The sequence below is a fragment of the Benincasa hispida genome, chromosome 10 (assembly GCF_009727055.1).
Source record: "Benincasa hispida cultivar B227 chromosome 10, ASM972705v1, whole genome shotgun sequence".
Taxonomy (NCBI): Eukaryota; Viridiplantae; Streptophyta; class Magnoliopsida; order Cucurbitales; family Cucurbitaceae; genus Benincasa; species Benincasa hispida.
In genome coordinates, this window is record NC_052358.1 from 50,360,304 (window position 1) to 50,384,271 (window position 23,968).

The 23,968-nt window shown below is 35.9% G+C and overlaps 2 protein-coding genes and 1 non-coding gene across 3 annotated transcripts; 2 read left to right on the top strand and 1 right to left on the bottom strand.

Moving 5' to 3' along the window:
• Window positions 1–11,495: 11,495 nt before the first annotated feature.
• Window positions 11,496–11,601, top strand: LOC120089529. The gene has a single exon (XR_005485205.1). It is a non-coding gene; the product is annotated as a small nucleolar RNA R71 (small nucleolar RNA).
• A 4,584-nt stretch (window positions 11,602–16,185) lies between these two features.
• On the top strand, window positions 16,186–18,476 carry LOC120088728. The gene is made up of 3 exons (XM_039046160.1): window positions 16,186–16,335; window positions 17,901–18,084; window positions 18,196–18,476. Exons 2-3 carry the CDS (start codon window positions 17,911–17,913, stop codon window positions 18,286–18,288), a joined length of 267 nt encoding a protein of 88 aa, XP_038902088.1. The 5' UTR covers window positions 16,186–16,335; window positions 17,901–17,910; the 3' UTR covers window positions 18,289–18,476.
• Window positions 18,477–19,717: 1,241 nt separating this feature from the next.
• LOC120088756 (protein RADIALIS-like 2) lies at window positions 19,718–22,578 on the bottom strand. Its single transcript, XM_039046195.1, has 2 exons — window positions 22,167–22,578; window positions 19,718–19,962 (listed from the first exon to the last, which is right to left on the bottom strand). The coding sequence occupies exons 1-2, from the start codon at window positions 22,451–22,453 to the stop codon at window positions 19,938–19,940; spliced, it is 312 nt and encodes a 103-aa protein (XP_038902123.1). The 5' UTR covers window positions 22,454–22,578; the 3' UTR covers window positions 19,718–19,937.
• Window positions 22,579–23,968: the final 1,390 nt, after the last annotated feature.

Below are 23,968 nucleotides of genomic sequence, written 5' to 3' on the forward strand. Positions count from 1 at the left end.
GAACTCTCAACTTGTATCCAAGCTACCAAGGAGACCTTATGGACCTATGGCTCGAAGCTCCAACGGTACGTGAATAGCTAACTAAACTCTTTAGTCACGATATCCACCATCTGTTAACTGCCAAACATTCCACTAAAGACCGACAATTGAACTCTTCTTGTCATATATATATTTCTATGTCCATTGGATATAACCAATCATCAGTACAATGATCCTTCACAGATGCTCGTAATTACAGCAGGCCAATTTACCGTTTTGCCCCTGTAGTTACATCTTACTTCTTAAGTACCACTGATCTCTCTAATGAACAATACAACATAGTCCTACTATGTGTGAACATATTTCGGGTCATGAGAAGGTGTGTGATGCCACATTGTTCAAGCCCCGAGATCAGCCCTTAAGAGAGCAATCTATCTACTTACTCCTGCTTTGGGGAAGGAGTGGACTCCATCTTGTGAAGCTGAGTTCCCAGCTCCCAAATCAAAAAACTCCCCAAAGTGGTAGGTTTGAGCCTGCGTTCTGGCCACTCGCACCTATGTAAATCAAAGAACCACCCTTAATGGCAGGAGTTCCCAACTCACTCAGGATTGAGGTCATATTTCCTATGGTCATCTTAGTGAAGTGAAGTCTCAGTCATGAACGGAGTTATATGACGAGACGTTAACACTTCGAGGTCAGGTATTATACAAACTCTTTGTATAGGATGCCCCTGCTCGCATGTCCACTATATGAATGATCAGGATCAGATCATCTGTGACAAGTCACAACACTTGTAATAATTTCACAAAGCAGGTCGTGTCCGTAGTGTTACCAGGATAAGGTTTTCTTCCTATATCCATATACTACAGACAATTTTGGTTGTCATTAAGACATGATCTACTTGTATGTCACTACATACATGTTTAAGTTACATAAAGACAACCGAGCGTTCTAAATATGCAAAGTCAAGAAGTGAAGTAAATATCATATATATTATACATCACAAGCATTCTTACAAAGTTGTTTACAAACTACAGGACACGAAACTTTAGGGCACAAACCCCAACAATTCATCGTAGCATTTGTGCAAAATGTGAGGAAACTCTTCGAAAGAGATTCCATAATAAAACGGACTTGGCTCTTTTCATCTATGACAGCCCCAATTGCTTCTGCTATATTGAAGTGGACTATTTGTTCTCTTCGTGATGCGAGTTTAGGAGTGTATTGTGTGAGGAAATTGGAAAAATAGGGTGCAAATGTGAATGATGCATTGACGATGCGTTAGTGATGAGTTAGTGATGCGTGAAGGGATACGTGACACTCCTCTTTATGCATTCAAGTTTTACTGAATCAGATCCAAGTATAAATCTAATCTAGGTTCCTAGTAAGTCTAGGGTCAAACTTAGGGGTTTAGATTAAAGCTAACGCAGAGCTTACTTTGTTGCTAATGTAGAAGTATCCTAAGTGAATGCTGAATGAGTTATCTACACCAAGTTTACTGTGTGCATGCAAGAAGATACAAAAAGGTCAAGTGGAAATTAGGGGGGTCATATGAAAATGGTGTTCAGTGCAAGTGGTATGCGTCGATCTAAGTGAAGTGTACATGTACAAGAATGCAATGCGGATGGAAATGACTTTGCTTGTTTATTACTCGGTAAATACTTTAAGTTTTTGCTTACTTTCTATTCAGTACTTCTCAATGCGAAAGCCACACAAATTCCTATCTCTAGAATGCATCCATTGATCATAGAATCCAATAAAACACTAGTGCTTCTATCTCTAGATGTACCAAGTGTTTCTAACTTAATGTTTGCTTACTTATTCTCTAGAATAATTCAAGCTAAAGTCGCTTTTATCAAGTGATTATGTTGGCTTAAGCGTTTAGAAATGGACTTCGCATGAAGTTATGATGCATCTAACATAAGTGAAGAAATAAACAGTAACAAAGTGTAGTTGATCAAATATGTGAATTCATAAAGAACCAGATTATCTTTACAAGATCAATACTTAACCGAGTGAAATGAAGAGAATAGAATTGAGATGAAAAAAAATAGTCAAGCCGCAGAGTACAATCTCTTGTCCTCTTTAGCTCAATTTAAATTCGTGTACAACCAACTTGTAGAAGAAATGGAAGAAAATTCTCTCTCGAGCTAAGTTTTCTCCACTTCTTGATAAACGGTGGGGGTGGATCTTTTCCTTCTTGTGTTCTTCTTGTCACAAGCACATCTCTAAGTCTTTACTTTCGTAATTATACAAAATGAGTTGATCTTTTTTATTCTGATGGGATTTCTTCTACTTATAGGCATTGTTCTTCACCAGTTTGATGATGGGGCAGCATTAAATTCCATACCCTAGTCAGCCGCTTGACACTCAGACACTTTTCAGACGCCAACTGTAGATGCACATTCTTACAAGTGGTGATTTGACATAAACAGCCTTAGTCAATGAACCTTTATTGCATTGAAATCCCTCCATGCATGTCCATGCGTTGACGTTGTCTGCGACACTTAGAATCTTTGTTGAAATCCTACAATATTATGCACTAGTGACGCAATTTTCAGCAATAAACACTCTTTTGTATGAGCTTGGTAGTATTTGAGTAATTTCATGTGTTTTCTCTAAGAATGATGAGATTTTATCATTAAAAATCCTAATTGTTCCAAATTTTGAGAGACAATAACTTGTATTTCTACAAGTTATCACACCCTCAAATTTTGAACAATACTCGTCCTCGAGCATTCAAAAAATAATTCCTTGTTATCTCCATTGTCTTAAATGTGCAGGTTTCACCTCTCATCATATTCACTTAAAAACTTGAGATTGGTTTCTTGAAAATGTAACACAGGTTTGATTCTTTTCTAAAAGGAAGAATATTATATTTCCAGTGCAGCAAGCCTTTTGTCATCAACTCCTTTCGCTTCTCAAAACATTTTTGTTTTTTCTAAACCAGCAATGCGTTAGATGCTTTCTTTTTAAAACAGGATCCTGTAAGAAAATATGAATTCTGGACCATCCATGCGTTGTTCCAGGTATCCCACTTTCGTTTTGGCTTGCCCCCACTATTGTCATGCGAGCATCCAACTATGGGTGAGAGCCCTTCACAACTAAACTCATATCTAAGCATGTATGCGTTTCCGGATACAGTTTTTTTAAGCTAGATAATGGAGTTTTAGGATGCATTGGTCTAAGAGACTTAACTTCATTTTGACTTCCCCCACGGGTGTCATGCGAGCATCCAACTATGGCTAAGTGCCTGTTCTAATCTAACTCTTGCCAATTTGAGGTTTTCTTTTATTAAGTATTGACATAGGAGTTTGCGTATTACATCTTTCTATTTTGTTTCTTCTCTTTAATATTTTTTTTGTTGAATTTATTTGATTGATGCGTCTTAACTCGGATTTCCCTCACCCCCAAATTTTGGAGATCAGCAAAATCCTCATTGTTAAAAGAGAAACAAAATTTCAAAAAGGCTTTGAGAATTTCAAAAGGAATTTGATTTAGGGCTTGTATGCATCAGAAAGAAAGCATGTACTTGGCTTTTTAGAAAAGTTCAGACTTGGTTGATTTTCTTAACGCCTACTCTATACTTATTTCGTATATTAGTAATATCATTGAGGTAAAATAGAGCACGAGACAAGAAAAATACCCAAAGAACAAAAAAGGTATGTTAAAGACAAACGCAAGGATGAAAAATGATAGCAATTTCATTCATTTCATTGATAGGCTAACTATGAAATAACAAAAACAAAACAAACTAATACAAAAGGTCAATGGACAAAACGAAATAACCAACACCCTCAAATTTTTACTGTGTCGGCACGTCATCCCTACGTTCATCTACAGGGTCTTCATCCATGAAGCACAAATGGTTCATTAAGTGGGCAGGCAGAAGTGGCAGGGCAAACATCCCTATTAGGACCTAGTTGAAGTATTGCATTGTAAAGACAAACTGGTCCTAAATTCTTCTTGTTTGCTGCAACACATAGTCCCTGAGAACCATATTCTGATGTTGAAGTGTTTCTATGGATGCAGACAGTGGTCTGAGTTGATCGCTAATGAATGCTTTCAACCCATCAAGATTAGTACTTGCTTGCGGTGGTGTTGGTTCCTCAGTTCTTCCAACTGAATCTTCTAAGTTTCAAGTCCCTACCTAGTTGGTTCAAAGATAGTTGAAGGAGGGATAAAGGTTGGAATTGGAGATGGTAAAGGAAAAGGAAGAGGACTAAGGGTTTCTTGATCTAAGTTGGTATCATCATGATGCGTTAGATCAAGAATCTCGTCTTTTTGCGAGGCCAATGGTGAGTTTGGAAGAGGCAGGTTCAAGTTTGGTCGCACTTCTTCTTCTATCAACACATGCTCTACTTGAAATCCTTTTTCATCTTCTGAAGCATCATCGTTGTGTTCAATAATCTGGACACGTCTTCTTTTGGGGGCACTTGGGAGAAGCGAGGTTTTGTTGCCTCAGTCTTAGAAGGTAGGGCAGGTTGATTTGGCAAACCGCGGAGCAGACGCCTGATTAATTTAATGTCCATGAGACCATCGAACTTCTCATATTCATCCCTCAGAAGGATGCCCCTACGTTCACACAGCGTGCAGATCAGCCAAATGAAGTAAAGTTGGCCGCGTGTTTTTCTTTGACAGTCTTGATCTGATCCACGATTATCCTCTCTATGTCCAAGGAGATGCGCTACATGATGCAGTAGATGGCTAGAATGCGTTCTCTTGAAACCGCTTCATCATTCATTGTTGGCATGATACGGTTCTTAATGAAATACAACTATAGGTTTGCGTCCGGTGTGAGGTTCCTAGAAGCTAAAATCATCACTCCACTTCTTGAAATTCGCCAAGTACTCGTAATGCATCTTCTAAATGGCTGGGAGTTGGTTGCTCCAAGATGTTGTTCCTTTCTGCATCCGGATTACTCTCAACATTGAACACTTTGTTGATTCTGTTCGCAGAGAAGAGCACCAAGATATCATCTACAAGCGTTGTGTTCATCTCTTCATCAAACTCGCTACTGTAGAAGCGGCGGACAAGGTTGGGCTAAATCCTTGTGGGCCCAATGCAAAATTGACGCTAGCCCATTATGTTCATAGTGTCTGTTATATAAGCAGGAAATGAGCTGCGTTCAAGGAAGAAGCCTTTCTCAGTAAGGATGTTATTAAACTGACGCTTCCTCCTCTTAGTCGTCTTAGATGATGCGGCTGTCACCTTGCGTTTCCCTGCTTCATGCATTTTGGCTTCTTGCGTGAGATCGCTTAGCTCATTTCCTAATTCTCTTTGAAGGGAAAACTTCCTTTGCCTTTGATGTGCAGGCCTATACCTCTCTAATTCCTTTTCCATGGTTCTCGAGTCAGAGTTGGCCTCATACGTTTCACCTTCAGGTCCAGGTGCAGGATGCTTTTCTTCATCATCCTCCAAAATCAACTTTTTCTTTCTCAACTTTCTTTTTCTTTTTTACGGCCCTTCATCTACATCGATTTGTTGAGGTTGTGATTCATTCTCTTCTTCTTCTAACTCAGCTTTAAGCATCATCGCGTATTGCTCTACCTCATTCTCAACTTCGAGTGATGCGTTGGTTGGGTTAGAACGCATCACTTGATCCACAACGAATTTTCCTTGGTTTAGGCTTTCTAAAATTGCCCCAAAGACTTCTTGCTCGTCCCTTCGAGCCAGCTCCATAAGATCAGCATTATTGTGCTCTGACGCAGGACTATTAAAGCTTGGTTTAGGAAATGTGGTTGATGGGGTGCCAGACGGGGTATACGGCGACCCAGGGGATGATATAATGATGGGTGAGATGGATTGAATGGGTTGGTTGGATGGTTCCGTTTCAATGGGGAAGATTGTGGCTAAGAGTTGGATGGAGAAAGGGGCAAGAGGACACATAGAAGATGATAGAGCGGTGCGAAAGTGGTCTGGGATAGGTTCATGCGTCACAACCACCTGATTGATGCTTGGAATAATTGGTGGTGGTGTTGGCTGTCTGTAGGGTTTGGCGGCAGATGCAGAGGTAGAAGGGCACCTAGCTACAACCTGCCGCTTTAGGGGTTTTAGGTTTAGGTTTGGTGGAGGTTTTAGGTTTTTAGGAGGTTTTAGAGGGTTGAGGTTTTTTTATGGTCTTTGGGAGATGGAAGACGACCCATCGTGCGAGGGTTTGGCCGGAAAAGGGATTTTCGAGGCTGGGCGAAGGGATGTGGGAGGCGACATCGAAATGGAAGAGGAGGAGAAAGAGCTTACCGGTGAATCTCCTCCGAATCTTAGCAATTGGTTCTGGTTATCAGAAGCGCCTAACATCATGGCTGAAGAAGATGACCGGAATGCTGACTGAAATGCCTAGTTTAAATAGACGACGAGGGCTTCGAGAGCTCGAGTAATAGCAAGGGACTTCGAGAGGAAGAACTGAAAGTAAAGAAAGAAGAAAGAAGGTCGGAGGAGGTTGCCTTTTACAGGCTATTAGGGGGAATGTGAAGCAACGTCAAGCGCAAGGTGCAGATGAAAGGACACACCTAGGGTTTCTAAGCAATCGAGTGTTTTATGTCTTCGAGGGACGTCCTTTCTGATGTTTGGTTTATGCGTTGGCTTAAGTCCAACACATTAGAATCCTACCCCCCCTTCTAAACTTCTTCAAGTTGACTTAGCATTTTTTTTAATCAGTAAAGCATAAATTTAGGAAATGACCATAATTCAAAGAAAAGGCTAATAAATAACACAAAGTAAATTGCGAACAATCGCAAACATAGAACACAGAATGCAAAAAGAGTTGGTGTAGATGAAACGTCCCTGGAATGTGTCTATTTGAACGCAGGGAAGCTTCGACACGAGCCTCAGTTGGCTTCGCACAACTCGAGAGATGACTTTTTTCGTTCTTTACTTTCTTCAAAGTAGGGCTTCACCTTTTGCCCATTTACTTTGAATGCATTTGTGCCATCTTCTCATGTGAACTCAACAGCTTCATATGGAAAGATTGTTTTAATGAAAACGGTCCTGACCACCTAGATTTTAATTTTCCTGGAAACAAACGCAACCATGAGTTGAATAATAAGACTTTTTTCCCAACAACAAATTCTTTCTTACTAATGTGTTGGTCATGCGTTTAGTCTTTTCCTTGTAGATTTTGCTGTTTTCGTATGCATTCAGCTGCCATTCATCAAGCTCATTGAGCTGAAGCTTGTGTTGTTCACTTGCGGCCTCCAGGTACAAGTTCAACTTTTTCACTGCCCAAAAAGCTTTGTATTCCAACTCCAAAGGTAAGTGACAGGCTTTTCCAAATACCAAAGAGTATGGAGACATACCTATTGGAGTTTTGTAGGCAATTCTGCAGGCCCAAAGTGTTTTGTCTAACTTTATGCCCAATCTTTCCTTGATGCGTTGACTACCTTTTCCAATATCATCTTTATTTCCCAATTGGATACTTCTACTTGACCGTTGGTTTGAGGATGATATACGGTAGCAATTTTGTGCCTAACATTGTATTTAGCAAGTAATTTTGAAATGATGCGGTTAATAAAGTGTGTACCTTCATCACTCACCACTACCCTCGATGTTCCAAAACGTGTAAAAATATTCTTGGTGAGAAACTTTGAAACAATCGCCGCATCATTCTTGGCACAAGCCACAGCTTCAACCCATTTTGATACATAGTCTACTACTAGCAAGATGTATTGTTAACCACAGGATATAGAGAAAGGTCCCATGAAATTAATGCCTCATACATCAAATAATTCGACTTCAAGTATATTATTCAAAGGAATTGCGTCCCTTAAGGTTATATTACCTATGCATTGACAAGGGTCACACTTAAGAACTTACTCCCTTGCATCCTTAAAGAAGTAGGCTAGAATTACTCACTCTAGAGAACCTTTGCAATGGTTCTTTGTCCTCCAAAATGACCTCCATAAGGAGAATCATGTCACTCAGCTAGGATGCGTTGTGTCTCTTCTTCTAGAACACACCGACGCATGATGGAGTCTCGACCTTGTTTGTAAAGAAATGGTTTATCCCAAAAATAGAATTTGCTGTCATGTCAAGTTGTTTCTTCTGTTGAAAGTTGAAGTACTCAGGGAATTGTTTGGTGGTCAAGTAATTAACAATGTCTGCATACCATGGTTCTCTATCTTCAACTTTGAATAAACATTCATCAGGTAATACATAGGGATTTCATCTTGTTTGTCCTGTATCTTCTGATTTTCTAATCTCAACAGGTGATCAGCCACCTGATTTTTAGTCCCTTTTTCTGTCCTTGATGTCGATGTCAAATTCTTGCAAGAGCAGCACCCATCTGATAAACCTCGGTTTTGCGTCCTTCTTGCTCATCAGGAATTTAATGGCCGAGTGATCTATGTAAATGGTTGTTGATGCACCAACTAGATAAGATCTAATTTTTTTCAATTCCGAACACTACAGCCAGCATTTCCTTTTCAGTAGTTATGTAATGCTCCTGAGAGTTGTTTAAAGTCTTCGACGCATAGGAGATGGGGTGTATCAAGTTTCCTTTCTTTTGCCCTAACATGGTTCCAACTACAACGTCGCTTACGTTACACATCAAAATAAAGGGTTGCATCCAGTTCGATGCTATTAGTATCGGAGCTGTAGTTAACGTATACTTCAATGTTTTAAATGCGTCAAGGCAGTCATCATTAAATACATAGGGTCGATTCACTTCTAATAGTGCACTCAGAGGACGCACAATCTGAGAAACCCATTTTAAGAACCTTCTATAGAAGCTTGCATATCCTAGAAAACTTTGTAATGCTTTTATATTTGCAAGTGGAGAAAGTTTAGTTATCACATCAATTTTGGCTTCATTGACTTTCAGTTCGGCTTTAGACACCTTGTGGCCTAAAACAACACCTTCAGTCACCATAAAGTGACATTTTTCCCAATTTAACACAAGATTCGTTTCCTCGTATCGCGCAAGGACGGCCTCTAGGTTGTCTAAGCAAGAGTGAAAGGAGTCTCCAAAAACTGAGAAGTCGTCCATGAAAACTTTAACGATCTGTTCAAGGAAGTCTGAAAAAATTGCCATCATGTATCTTTGGGACATTCCTGGTGCGTTTCATAATCCAAAAGGCATGCATATGAACGCAAATGTTCCAAATAGGCATGTGAATGTGTCTTCTCTTGATCTTCCAGGTCGATAAAAATTTGATTGTAACCAGAGTATCCATCTAGAAAATAGAAGTCCTTTCCAGCTAATTAGTCAAGCATCTGATCGATGAAGAGAAGAGGGAAGTGGTCCTTCTTGGTCGCCGCATTGAGTTTCCTATAATCCATGCAAATGCGCCAGCCTGTGATAGTTCTTGAAAGGATGAGTTCGTTGTTGTTGTTGACTATCACTGTAGTGCCTCCCTTTTTAGGGACGCGTTGAATTGGGCTCACCCAACTGCTATCGGAGATAGGATATATTACTCTTGCTTCTAACCACTTAATGATCTCTTTCTTCACCACTTCCTTCATTATGGGATTTAGCCTGTGTTGAGGATTAATTGATCAGTCTTCCTTCTTCTAGCCTAATCTTGTTCATACAGTACGATGGGCTGATGCCACGAATGTCAGCCAGCGTCCATCCTATCGCCCGCATGTGTTTTTGTAACATCTGCAAAAAAGAGCATTCATTAGGCTCAGAAAGATTAGCTGAAATAATTACAGGTAAAGTGTTATTTAATCCAAGAAAAGCATATTTAAGATGGTCAGGTAAAGGTTTCAATTCTAGTTCTGGTGGTTCCTCCAATGATGGACGCACTGGCTTAGTCTACCATCAGACTCAGCACCTCGAATTTCTTCATGGTTTCTCCCAACGCAAGGACCTCACAAACTTGGTTCGCTTCTTCTTCAGGAAATTCTATTGAGTTGCTAAGTCAACATTCTTCATCATCCAGAAATTTTAATGCGTTTAACACATTAAATTTTGTTTCCTGGTTATCTACGTCCATGGTCAATTATCCTTTATGCACGTCTATTAGTACCTTCCCAGTGGCAAGAAAGAGGCGTCTAAGAATGATTGGTACATCCCTGTCTGCTTCATAATCAAGGATGATGAAATCCGCTGGGAATATGAACTTGTCAACTTTCACCAGAACATCCTCAATCTTTCCTTCAAGATATGTGATCGTTCTATCAGCGAGTTGAAGCGTTACAAAAGTGGGTTGCGCTTCACCAATTCCTAATTTCTTTTAAATTGAGAGGAGCCTGAGGTTAATGCTTACTTCCAGATCACACAACGCATGTCCCACGTTTAGCCCTTCGATTGAGCATGAGTCTGTGAAGCTTCCCAGATCCTTTTGTTTCTTGGGTAAGTTGTTGTTGACTAACGCATTGCACTCCTACGTTAGAGCAATTACTTCTGTCTCACTGACACTTCTCTTCTTCGTCAGAATCTCCTTCAGAAATTTTACATACTTCGGCATTTTTTCTAAGGCTTCTATAAGTGGGATGTTAATGTGCAGTTGCCTCAGAAGTTCAAGAAAACACTTAAACTGCTGCTCATCATTCTTCTTCAGCAAGTGTTTGGGAAATGGTGCTTTCAGCTACACCGTAGGTGCTCCTGCGTTAGAAGTGCTCGAGTTGGAATGCCTTGTGGATTCTGGCGTATGCTCTTCTTGATCTCCAAATGCCTTTGGGCATGTTGTGTGCTCAATTGAAGGATTGTTGTTTTTTGGATTCACTGTTCTTTCTATAAGAGGTATGTCACTTCGTAATGTCACTGCATGACATTGTTCTTTTTTGTTGCTATTTCCCAAGGTTTTTGTATTGCTGGGAAAGACTCCTGGCGGCCGATTCTTTAGCTCACTAGCGATTTTCTTACTAGTATCTCCAGATTACTAATGGATGACGCTTTTCCTTTTAGCAATGCGTCATTCTGAGTGATATATTCCTTTAAGAGGTTTTCAAGCGAAGAAGCTGAACTCGACGCATGACTTCCTCTATTAAAGGATTGTTGGTGTGGCTGCTGAGATGGCTAGAATCCAGGTTGTCCTTGCCTATGCTGTTGATTTACCCCTGGTTGGTATTACTCTTATTGGTGACCTCCCCAAGAGAAATTTGGATGGTTCTTCCATCCAGGATTGTAGGTGTTCGAGAATGGGTTGTTTTTAATAAAGCATACCGACTGCAGATTCTGTGGGCAATCAATGTAGGAATGAGGATCTCCATAACCCACACAGCTAACCATGGGTTGTACGAATGTTTCCACCTAATTTACCTTTTGTGTGTTTGATGCATTCCCTAGTGATATATTCTGTAAAAGGTTTGTCATGGTAGCCACTTGTGCAGAGAGTGTGACTATTGCATTAAAATCAACAGAATTCACATTCTGAGAGTTTCTCCTCCTATCTGCTCTTGCGTCATAAGTGTCATCTACACATTCCATATTACACTTGCCGATGTGGTCTAGTATTTCCTTAGCTTCGTTGTATGATTTATCCATGATACCGCCAGCTGTAACTGCGTCGGTTGCCATTTGAGATGCTCTGTTCAATCCTCCATAGAATGTTTCCATCTTGACAGCTAAAGGTAATCCGTGATTGGGGCAATTCTTGACCAATCCTTTGAAGCGCTCCCATGCGACACTCAAGGTTTCAAATTCTTCTTGCTTAAAGTTCATTATTTCTCTCTACCTCCTTGCGTTCATGGTGGGTGGGAAATATTTCTGCTGAATTTCTCCACTAACTTTTCCCAAGTTGTTATCTCCCCAGGCTCCAAAGAACTCGCCCATTGCTTTGCATCGTCACGTAGAGAATATAGGAATAAGGATAGCCTGATAGCTTCTGGTGTGATCCCAGGAATCACAAATGAATTGAACATCTCCAGGAAACGTTTCATGTGGGCGTGAGGGTCTTCTCCACGAGTACCTCTAAACTGGCCAGTTGTTTGAAACATTTGTAACATTACAGATTTCATCTCAAAACTTGTCCCATCTGGCAATGGATATATGATCCCTAGTGAGAAATCATACAACACAGAAGACGCATACTCCCGCATGGGACACGTACTACTGTTTTCCATTATGATAGAATTTTAAGCAGCGTGGGCTAGCTGTTGAGCTAAGCTATGATTTACTTGCTCGTCTGCCATTTGTTGTTGCTGATTTTTTGTCTGAGTTGTTATTGCCTTAACCTACGATGACAATTAGATCAGTTTCTTCATCGAAAGGTCCTTTCAACTTCGAGGTCGTATACGAGTTCAGGAGTGTTTTCCTGTCTCATAAATGTTTATAAGCTTCGACTTAGCTCATAATACTCCCTCAGCTGTAAGTTTCCTTCAAAAGATGCAAATTTCTTGTTAGTTTTGTTGCTAAATCCTCGGCCACAACACAAAAAACTTGTTCGTTCTCTTCATGATGCGAGCTTAAAAGTGTATTATGTGAGGAAATTGGAAAAATAGGGTGCAAATGTGAATGATGTGTTGACGATGCATTAGTGATGTGTGAAGGGATGCATGACACTCCTCTTTATGCATTTAAGTTTTCCCGAATCAGATCCAAGTATAAATCTAATCCAGATTCCTGGTAAGTCTAGGGTCGAACTCAGGGATTTAGATTAAAGCTAACACAGAGTTCGCGTTGTAGCTAATGTAGAAGTATCCTAAGTGAATATTGAATGAGTTATCTACACCAAGTTTACTGTGTGCGTGCAAGAAGATACAAAAAGGTCAAGTGGAAAATAGGGGGGTCGTGTGAAAATGGTATTTAGTGAAAGTGGTATGTGTCGATCTAAGTGAAGTGTACACGTACAAGAATGTGGTGTGGATGGAAATGACTTTGCTTGTTTATTACTCTGTAAATGCGTTAAGTTTCTGCTTACTTTCTATTCAGCACTTCTCAATGCGAATGCCACACAAATTCTCATCTCTAGGATGCATGCGTTGATCACAGAACGCAATAAAACACTAGTGCCTCTATCTCTAAATGTACCAAGCATTTTTAACTTAATGCTTGCTTATTTATTCTCTCAAATAATTCAAGTTAAAGTCACTTTTACCAAGTGATTATGTTGGCTTAAGTGTTTAGAAATGGACTTTGCATGAAGTTATATATGATCTAACATAAGGCAAGAAATAAACAATAGCAAAGTGTAGTTGATCAAATATGTGAATTCATAAAGAACTAGATTGTCTTTACAAGATCAATACTTAATCGAATGAAATGAAGAGAATAGAATTGAGATGAAAAGAAAAGAGTCAAGCCGCAGAGTACAATCTCTTGTCCTCTTTAGCTCAATTTAAATTCGTGTACAACCAACTTGAAGAAGAAATGGAAGAAAATTCTCTCTCGAGCTAAGTTTTCTCCACTTCTTGATCAATGGTAGGGGTGGATCTTTTCCTTCTTGTGTTCTTCTTGTCACAGCAACCCAACTCTAAGTCTCTACTTTTGAAATTATACAAAATGAGCTGGTCTTCTTTCTTTTGGTGGGATTTCTTCTATTTATAGGCGTTGTTCTTCATCAGCTTAATGATGGGCAGTATTAAATTCCATTCCCTGGTCAGCAGCCTGACACTCAGACACTTTTCAGATGCTACCAGCTGCAGATGCCCATGCTTGCAAGTGGTGATTTGACACAAATAGCCTGAGTCAATGAACCTTTGTTGTGTTGAAATCCCTCCGACGCATGTCCATGCGTTAACGTTCCCTGCGACACTTAGAATCTTTGTTGAAATCCTGCAATATTATGCGTTAGTGACACAGCTTTCAACAATAAACACTCTTTTGTATGAGTTTGATAATGTTTGAGTAATTTCATGCATTTTCTCTAAGAATGATGAGATTTTATCATTAAAAACACTAATTGTTCCAACTTTTGAGAGACAATAACTTGTATTTCTACAATTTATCATGGACCGTCATGTCCAGGAAATTTCTCGAATAGAGGTTCCCTCCTTCATACAAGAATTGTAAACGTATTTAATTGCATAATGTCAAATGGATAAGGATGGTTGTCCAAACATCGCCTATAATGCGGTGACCATGCTTTCATGCTTCAAAGTTAACACATCGGATATACTAGCTAAGATGTAGGCTCGAGCTTTTTCATTTTCTCTTACCCACCTGTTACATTCATCTAGAACATTTTGGTTTGTAGTAGAGCTAGAGAACATTCCTCCAGTAAAACAAACCTCAATTCATTTGTAACTAGTATCGTATTAATGTTTAATTTCCAGTCTGAATAATCAAATTTTAACCTTGTTGTTAAAGTTATCGGAAGCTAAATGTTGGGTAATTGAATTCGACATGCTGACACTTAAACAAATTTTATTAGGAAATTGCATCTAAATCCAAATTTTAGCAAAAGGAATAATGTACCCAGATTTTATTATTTATTTGTAGTGATACTTTAATGAGTCAGAATAGATGTTACCGAGGGGCAGTCAAAAAAGCAACATCTAAGATGTTGAAGTACAATAGTTAATAAAATGCAATAGAAAAGTGACTCATATTACAAAGAAGAAGAAGAAGAAGATTAAAGGGAGAAATATGAAGATAAACAAAGAACTTCTTCATTGAATTGTTGAAGATATCCAAATGATTTATATTTTGGTGGACTTTGTGGGGACTCAAATGTGAAGATGGAGATTAGATAATTTTAGTCTAGGGTTTGGTCCGTTATTTATTTATTTTTCCTTTTAGTTTTGGACTCGAGTAGTGAGCTTTTTAAATAGGTTGCGTAGTTTTAGATTAGGAAAGATTAGATGAGTTGCTTGTCTTTTTTCTTTAAAAAAAATAGGCGTAGAAATAGATATGTCAAATTGCGTGTCAGATATATATCTGAAAGTATCAGAACCCGATATGTGTTTGATACCGATTTTTTACCTCACATAAAGTATCTGTGCTTCATAATTTGTTTCCCATAAATTTTTTTAAAAAAAAAATCTAAATTAGGTTTTGTCCTTTGCATTTAATTTTTATGGTCACGTCAGGTATTGCACTACTTATGATTAGAACCTTTGAAATTTCACATTGATTTGTCTTTCGATTGCATTTCTTTTTCTTCAGTGTTTTGCACTTCAAAATTGTTAGTTTTGGAATATTAGAAGGAATTGTAAATAAATTTTTGTATACTTAATATATTAGGAAATTTAATAATGATCGATTGTTGCCTTTGAAGATGTTATCCGAATGTAATCATATTAGGTGATTGGTCTTTGTTTATAGAGCACATATACTTCAAAGTGGGTAAAGAATCAGTATCAAATACGTGTCTGATATTGGCACGTCTAAATATGTGGGAGATACATGTCAGATACGTGAAATATATGAAATGATTGTATTCATGGACACAACTTGTTCTACATTGCATAAGAGAGTGCCCCATAATTAATGTAGAGAGTGAAGAGTGTGGAGAGAATGGGGAAGTTATTCCCTCTCTCCATAAAAGCACAGGTCCGTGTTTACGTGAGTTTGATGACTCTCAAAATCTTATTCTCTATGAAGATGTCTCTCCCTCAATTTTATGGAGAAGAAAATTCTCAGTAACATACCAATTCCCTTTCTCTATCAAAAGTGTTCCTACAAGTTGATTCTTGCCTGAGATATAGCATAGAATACCTTCGGAGGTGTTCTTTAAGAAGAAGTAGATTTTGATTTACTGGAAAAGACTTTGAGAAGAATTGAAGACGAATTCCTTAAGGGTGTTTTTCTTCAACCTTAATTTTATGCTTAGCCTATTAGAAATACAGCATATTCTCTGTATGTTCTGTTTTAATTTTGTATGATTTCTTCTTTCGAAAATCAAAACAATATTGATTATTCATTTTCGCCGTGGGATTCAACCCCTTCGATATTTGGATAAATGTAATTTTATCAATTAAATCTCTAAACTTACATAAGAGAATCAATTTAAATTCACAATTAAGATTTATTTGAAATTTATTCATTCAAATTATAATTGTAAGATCTACATTTGTAAAAACATGTATAAGAAATTATGCATTTATGACTTTCAAATATAATCTTAACAAAGGTTTTAAATCGATTCACTTTTAACCATTTATAAGTTTATTTTAAAAAAATATTTTACATGATATTTTTAAAGCTAAATCTAATGTATAAATTGATATACTTATAAAAATTCAGAGTTTAAATTAGTATAATTATTAGTCTAGGGTTTAAATCGATCATATCTGCTTTATTTTTATTTTTATTTTTGTTTTGTTTTGTTTTTGTTTTCTTTTTTAATTGGGCTGAATTTGAAGCCCACGATCCACAATCTACTAAAATTGTCCGAAACCCCCTACTGTCTTCTCTTCGTCTTCAACACCTGCCTTCCCGTATCTTCGACTGAGCAACGCCATTCGTCAGACCTACGACGTTCGCCGCCGCGCCTCAGCCTCGCCGCGCTCTGCCTTGCCTTGCCGCCGCCGGTCAGTTTCAAAGCTCTCTGTTTTTTTTCTCTCACTCTCTTTTGAAACCTTTTTTAGTTTTAACTTAAATGAGATAGGTAGTTAAAGTAATATGGCATCGTCATACTCAAGCCAAGGTCAGTCATCAAATCCCTCCATAAATTCAACCTCCTCTATTGTTGAAGATGATCCAAAACCCCTTTAGCATTATGTGACAAAAATTCATAAATTAGGTGATGGGGTGGAAATTTCTATTGGCATTATAAATGATGTGTTGAATTATGAATGTTTTGTTGGATGATTGTAATATATATTTGGGGGATTAAATTAAGTATCTTTATGTCATTAATTTGGTATTTTATGCTTTGGTGGATTATATTTAATATCGTTAAATTTATATATAAAAAAATAATGTCTCCTCGATGCATCCGTATCTTAGTTTTTCTATAAATTGACGGATCACCATATCCTATTATATTCGTATACCGTATCCTTATCTGCATTGGTGCTTCATAGGATATAAGCTTCTACATTTATCTGAAAAGAGATATATAAATAATAGCGGTTTTGTATTCAGAGAATGCAGTAAACTTCACAAAATAAAACTGGGCTGCCATGTAGCTGGTCAAGCTGATTTGACAGTCTTCGCCCTAAATACAGCTTCATTCATATATGATAAATGAGCTTTAGAATTATGTTGAAGTCATTGACACGTTGATTAATGTTGGATTCTGGTCATGGATGAAGAAAGGACTCCTTTGGAGTAAATCAGAACATGGACATTAGTGCCAAAGCCTATAGCCTCCTAATGGATTTTTATATACAATTACAAGTAAAGTATTCCGAGGGTTCAAAAGAAACCAAAATCCTAAGTAAGGTTGGTGTCAAAGAGCCACACACCAATAGCTAAGCATATATTTTAAAAACAGAAAACAAAAAACAAAATCGTTATCAAACGGAACCTTGGAGATAAGTTTTTAGGAATTAGTTGTACTTTTGGCATTCAACATAAAAAAGGAGCAAACAACTCAAAAGTAATTCGAAAGACGCCAATAGTTCTCCTAATTCATTTTGGTTCCAAAATCAACTTCATCCTTGCATACTTCCTAATTCGTTGGTGTAAATGTAGATACCATTTTAGCAATTAAAGTCTTTCCTCTTTCATTTCCAATTTAAGATCTTTCTTGTAATACACTTTTTGGTGGTTGGAGTCTACTATAACTTTCTTTATTTCATTCATCTATGAAGTTATGAGTTTGGAATGAAAGGCTTGGAGAAAGCTAAAATAATCTTTAGGCTTGGAAATCTCAAGAAATAGAAAAAAGGGGTGAACATGTTAATCAACCTATGAGCATCTTTTACCTTGACAAAATTCAACATGGACTTTGCAGTCAAAAGCAGTGAAGGTTCCCCGTGAAACTCAACCTTTAGATATCCATCACTACCTCACCGGATGAAATTAACTGGCTTTGTTGTATATAGTTCTATTTTCTTCTCTGCTTATGTTGAAATGAACTGAAACTACATTCCTTATAGATAAACATTTTTACTCCCTCCAGCTAACATATTCCATTTTTTGGTGCCAGGTTTAAACCAATGGAACAACAGAAAGAGAAGCCATCAACTGCTGCAAACCCACCCATTTCTTCTTGTCGAAAGAAAAAAAACAAAGAAGCTACATTCTTGGAGGATTTGAAGGATCACATGGACGAGTTCATTCATGCATCAATGGACGAACACAAATCATGCTTCAGGAAAACTATCAACAAGGTTTACTTCCATATTCTTCTCTGAGCATCTAAAAGACAATAATCATGTTTCTGAGATATGTGGTGGATGTATTTTTTAACAAAATTTTAAAAAACTTTTGGTTGGTTACAGATGTTCCGTATGTCAAAAGTTGTGGCAGATAAGAATTCAGAGACAAGTGGAGTTGAAAGTTCTCTGCCTCTTCGAACAACAGTATTTGAATAAGTTCCCTTTCTTCCTTTGTTCAAGGATAGTTTGTCTGCATCTTCAACTAACTCCATGAAATCTCAGGATTCTTATTTTGATTTATTTCTACTGTTTATAGTCCATTATGCTTTTGTCCATGTGAAATGTTACTGTTGTTTCTCTTGATGAGTTATAAAATAGCTGTTATTTTTGAGACCAGCAACCAATATTGTGTTTGGATTTTTCTTGTTTGTTTGGTTACCTCTTGATAAATGAGAGTTTGTTTGTCTTAATGTTTGTTTCTCAATTTTAGCTTTTGAGATAAACATGTTTTTAAATTGTTGAAAACAATAAATAAATTATTGTTTCCTGATTTTGAACTAGTTCCAATCTTTAGTTATTTAGGAGGTAAATCAATAGGATTTTGAAGTCCTTATAGGAGAAGCACTTATTTGTTGTTTCTTCCCATTTCCCCATTGTTTCTTTTAAAAGCACTTGTGGAAGAATGTTTTTAACTTAAAGTGATTTGTTTTTTCCAGAAAGTCACTCCAAGTCTATTTTGCATTAAGAAACATTGAAAATAAACTAATTAGAAAGTTGGTGATGTAAGCTGTTATTGACATGTACACAACACTATTATTGTTCTCTCTTTATTATTCTTAAAAACTATATATATTAAGGTTTGAAATGAGTTTGAGATAAAAATGTTTACTAATTTAAATAATTTCGTCTTATTCAATTTGTTTTTGTTACCATTAATTATTTATTGTTAATCATGGTCCACTACAAATAGTTGTGAAGTTTCAATAAAGGAAAATATTCTCTCCCCTTTTTTTCTTTCCATTCCAGCACCATTTGAATGGGAGATGAGAATAGGTATCCTATCTATGAAACTATATTGGAAATGACTTTAAAACTTGTCCATGTGACATTAATTTTTTGCAACTGGAATGTCGTTTGTCCCAACTTTTAAAAATAATCAGGCAGTACCATTAATGAGAATTTAGAGCGATAAGCATGATTACAAGGGCTGCGAGCACAAGAATGAGGGCGAACACGAGTGCAAGTGAGAGAGTGTGGAGGACAAGTGAGAGTGAGGAGCGTGTGAGCACGTGGGAGGACGATCTAAATGTGTGATAGCACTATTGTATTGAATTAGTTGAGCACGAACGCGAGTACAAGGGAAGGAGGAGGAGAGCAAGTACAAGAAGGGGAGGACAAGCCCTAACATGTAAGTGCACCATTATACGAATGACTTTAATTTCACACTCTCTAAAATCGTGAGGTGAAGTATGGATAATTAACACATTCTTAGTGTGTTATGAAACTGGCATAGAGTCATCCTTCATTATTTTCTAAGCAAATGATGTTATGGTCCAAAATTAAGGTCATTGTAAGAGTTCATACATAATGAAAGAAATTAGAAATTAAACTAGGGGAAATTAGTAGAGAGCGAGAGAGAAAAAAAGAACATAAATCAAATTGATTCTCCTACATTGATTAGCTTTTTAGTTGGGGAAATACACTTTCAAGAGGAAGAAAAGAAAAACAGATTATGAAACATAGAGTTGCAAGTTCTGATTCTTGGAAACCTGCAATTTGGCTACAGTAAATTTTGTTATCTCAGGGGCAAAAACAGCAACCACCAATCCACCTTTATTCTTCACTTGCTTTCAATTTCAACCAATTTAGTGAAGTTTGAGGTTTCTCATCCTGCAATAATTAAATGAGTTAAGCCCATGATTGCAATTTTCATAAACTTAATTTTAATTTCATGTTCATCCTAACACTTTTGAAACCATAACTATTTTGCTCTTTTGTTCCCATTTAAATCTCAATTATTTGATAGATGATGACATAACTTCAAGTATGTGTATTAATGTAAATATACAAATTGAAATATCATATGACAGATAAGGTAGTAATTGATAATAAAATAATTGTAATAACTAAAATTGATATATTTTTTAATTCGAAGACTAAAATAGATATTTTCATCATTTTTAGGAATTGTTTTGAGACCTCGTACTACAAGAAGGGAGCACACCAATAAATACAATAAAAAAATCATTATTATTATTTTTTCGTAGTATATATATATATATATAGGAAATTAGAAACTTGCATATCATCAAACTAGATCTTAATGATTTAAATTAAGACCATGTTTATTTTCTTTTTTTGTTCTTATAAAACATATTTCTATTTTTATTTCTTAAAAAGTTATTTAAAAAACAAGAAATAATAAACATTAAACAAAAAATGAAAAATGAAAACATTATCCCACAAGATTTTAATGATTTAAATTAGAACAACGTTTTTTTTCTTATAAAACATATTTTTATTTTTAGTTCTTAAAAAATTATAAACAAAATAAATAAATAAACATTAAACAAAAAATAGAAAATGAAAAATGAAAATATTATCCAACAAGATAATTAAGACAATATTTCTTTTCTTTTAATTTGCTATAGAAAAGACTCCTCATCTACTCATATGGATGTTTATGATCAGTTCTTGTTGATATTTTTTCCTTTAAAAGAAAACAATTATAAAATAAATTAGTTTAGATACCTATTTGAATAATGGAGGAGTTTATATATATAATATATATGTATCTTCATTTTTCAATCTTACTTTTAAAAATGTTTTTCAAATCTTAACAAATCTTAATTTTCTTTTGAGAAAACTATTTTCTATTTTGAAATTTTTGTCAATTATTTTTAAAATTAAAAAAAAAATTAAAAAAATATATTTTAAATGACAAAATTGTTAAAAATATTTACAAATAATTGCGATAATTCACGATGGATTACTGTTTTTATCTATTATGATATAGATAATAGTCTATCGTATTTTATTGCTTTCAATAAAATTTTATTATATTTATAAATATTTTGTTTCCTTTTTATATATTTAAAAACAACTCAAATTAAAACCCAAAAAGGGAAAGAAATCAATAAAATTAAGATTAATTAATATTGAAATAATCCCCTAGTGTTCTCGAGTAATGGGATTGTTTCAATGCAATCCGACATAAGTTGGATATTTGTCAGCAAAAGAAAATATCAACATTAAACAATTAATTACGTTGCTTTTAGTACAAGATTAGATAACCAATTAATAGATTATAATATTTACAATGCAATTATTGCTATTAATCAGCCTATTGGTAGAAGGCACGTGAATGGCACGCAGGTGGGTTTCTCGTAAACTGTTGACTTCAATTTTAAAAAACAACAAATCAGAAAACATTGCATTTACCAATTGAGGTATGATTGGATTGCATGCCTTTCTCTTTTTCTGAAACCCAATATCCTCACAAGCCAGCTTCCAAATATTTTATTTTTCAAGAAAATATTGGAAACGTCTGTTCTGGGCTTCATCCATTTTTATATAATTACGTAACAAATTTCTTATTTTATTTTTAAATTTTTTTTTAATTTTCCTCTATGTGATTGAAAGAGACGGGAGGAAAATGGGTGTAGCTTGTGTTTTTTTCTTAATTAAAAATAATGAAAAATAGAACTCTAATCAATTTGCTTTCTTTTTTTATTGGTTTGTTTATAATATAGTTTACTCAAAAAAAGAAAAAAAATTGAACATATAGTAAGGAAAGAGAGTTTGGAACTTTTTGGACATGGAGGAGAAAAAAAGCTGTATACCTTTTATAAGGTACATAAAGGAAAGATTTTCCAAGATGAGAAGAAAAAGATCAAAACAATTGAGATACACATGGAGAATCTCAAAAGCGAATTCAAAATAAAAGTGAGTTGAAAGCGACTTAGAAGGAAGACTTTTCTATCGTAAAATATTATATATAATGTACGACGACTTAAAATATAATTTAGTGGTTAAGACATTTATACTTCGCTCGTTTGAAAAAAGGTAAAAAAGAAAAAGAAAAAGTGATGTACCTTTGTTCTTGGTCATTGAGGTTGCCATTGTCGGAGGTAGCGGGGGTGGAGGTAGAGGTGTAGTTAGGGAAAGGAACACGACCGGATTCAATGTGTTTGACATCTTCAACAAGAAGGTCAAAATGTCTCTTGACTTCGTCGGCGGTCTTGCCACCGCCGACGGCGTTGGCGACATTGAGCCAGCGATCGGGGGTATCCTTGTCAAAGACAGCCAAGGCCCTTTCAAAGGCTTTGTTTTGGTTGGGAGTCCAAGAGCCAGAGTCATGAGAGGAGGAAATGGAAGCCATTGTTGAGGGGCAAAATTGGTAAATTAGGTGAGGGAGAAAGAGTTTGGAGAGGGAAGGGAATTTATAAGGGGGGGAAGAAGGGAGATAGTTGGCAGAGAAAATCTTGCAAAAAGGGAGAGAGAGAAATTTATGAATGATTTGTCTACTTAGGAACCACAAAATGGAAATGGGAGAGAAGACAAAGATGCACAGCAGCAAATACCAAATACTACTTGTGCAATCTAAGAGAATCAACATCTCTCTCTCTCTGACACTCTCTTCGTACGTTTTAATATCAATTTATATCCATAAACTTTAAATGTTGTAGTATGAATTTTAGTGAATGTATCAATCTACACTCTCTCTTAGATTTTATTTTGAATTGTCATAAATAAATCAATTTAAACTCATTATTAAAATTACCTTTGAAAATAGTCTCATTCATCGATTCTTATAACCTGTGTATAGACTCTTCTTCAAATGTCGTATCAACAAAATAGATGATAATAATTTATACATGGATGATTCCTAAAAGAAATTCTATTTGAGAGTCTAAATTGATTACTTTATGAAAGATTAGAGGTTTAATGGATAAGACTATAGGTTTTCACATGGTTTTCTTTTTTCAAATGGAATGTAATAAAGTTTAGGGTTTAAATTGATACAATTATTAGTTAAATATCTTAATTTTAATACAATATTCAAAGTTTAGGGGTATAAATTGATATTTTCCTTTTTAAAAAATCATGGAAGGTTTGGCTTAATCATGGTTTTTTTTTTTTTGGAGGTTTTTCTTTTTTTAAAAAATGTCCCAAATGCCCTTAAACTTTAAGATAGATTTCAATAATCTCCACGAATATTCAAAAGTGTTAGGATAAAAACGAAATCGACAAGCAAAGAATAAAGAATAAGAAGAAATTGACATAGAGATTTATATGGTTCACTGACATTGTGTTGGCTATATCTATAGGTAGGAGAAGAGAATAGCTTTAGTATGAGAAGAGAATAACATATAATACATATATAAAGGCTTCAATGAGATTAAAGAATTTATATATGACATCCCTTTAAACCATCTGTCCAAAAACATAAATAACATATAGTGTGTATACAATTACGATTTCATGAGTGTTGTTTCCGAACCCCACTAGCGAAACTCTCCTGTTTGATCATTCAAAGTCATTTCAACACAAAGTTAATTTATGCTTCAACATTAAATTTGTTTTAGAATAACCCTTTTTTTAAATAAAAATAATAATAATAAATAAAAAAAAGTTCAAAGGAAGATGGAAAAGTGATGTTCAAGATGGTCTCCTTTAAAGAGAGAACATAATTAGGAGATCAAGTTTTTGTTGAAAATGGTGGAGAAACCACATATTGAAAAATTAAAGTTGTGCACTAGTAAAAATTTAACATCTTCTTTGACTATGAAAAATCAATTACTAAAAAATATGTTAAAGAGAAGTTAAAGATACTTTCCAAGGATAAATATATTGATGAAAAAAAGTTATGGAAAAGTGAGATTGATTGAAAGCA

Bases quoted from the DNA above. Each gene is read 5' to 3' on its own strand.
- LOC120088728 (XM_039046160.1), top strand. From the start codon at position 17,911: ATGGAACAACAGAAAGAGAAGCCATCAACTGCTGCAAACCCACCCATT. The intron at 18,085-18,195 runs GTTTACTTCCAT...GGTTGGTTACAG, and splicing joins TCAGGAAAACTATCAACAAG to ATGTTCCGTATGTCAAAAGT.
- LOC120088756 (XM_039046195.1), bottom strand. From the start codon at position 22,453: ATGGCTTCCATTTCCTCCTCTCATGACTCTGGCTCTTGGACTCCCAAC. The intron at 19,963-22,166 runs GTACATCACTTT...TAATTATTGCAG, and splicing joins CTCAATGACCAAGAACAAAG to GATGAGAAACCTCAAACTTC.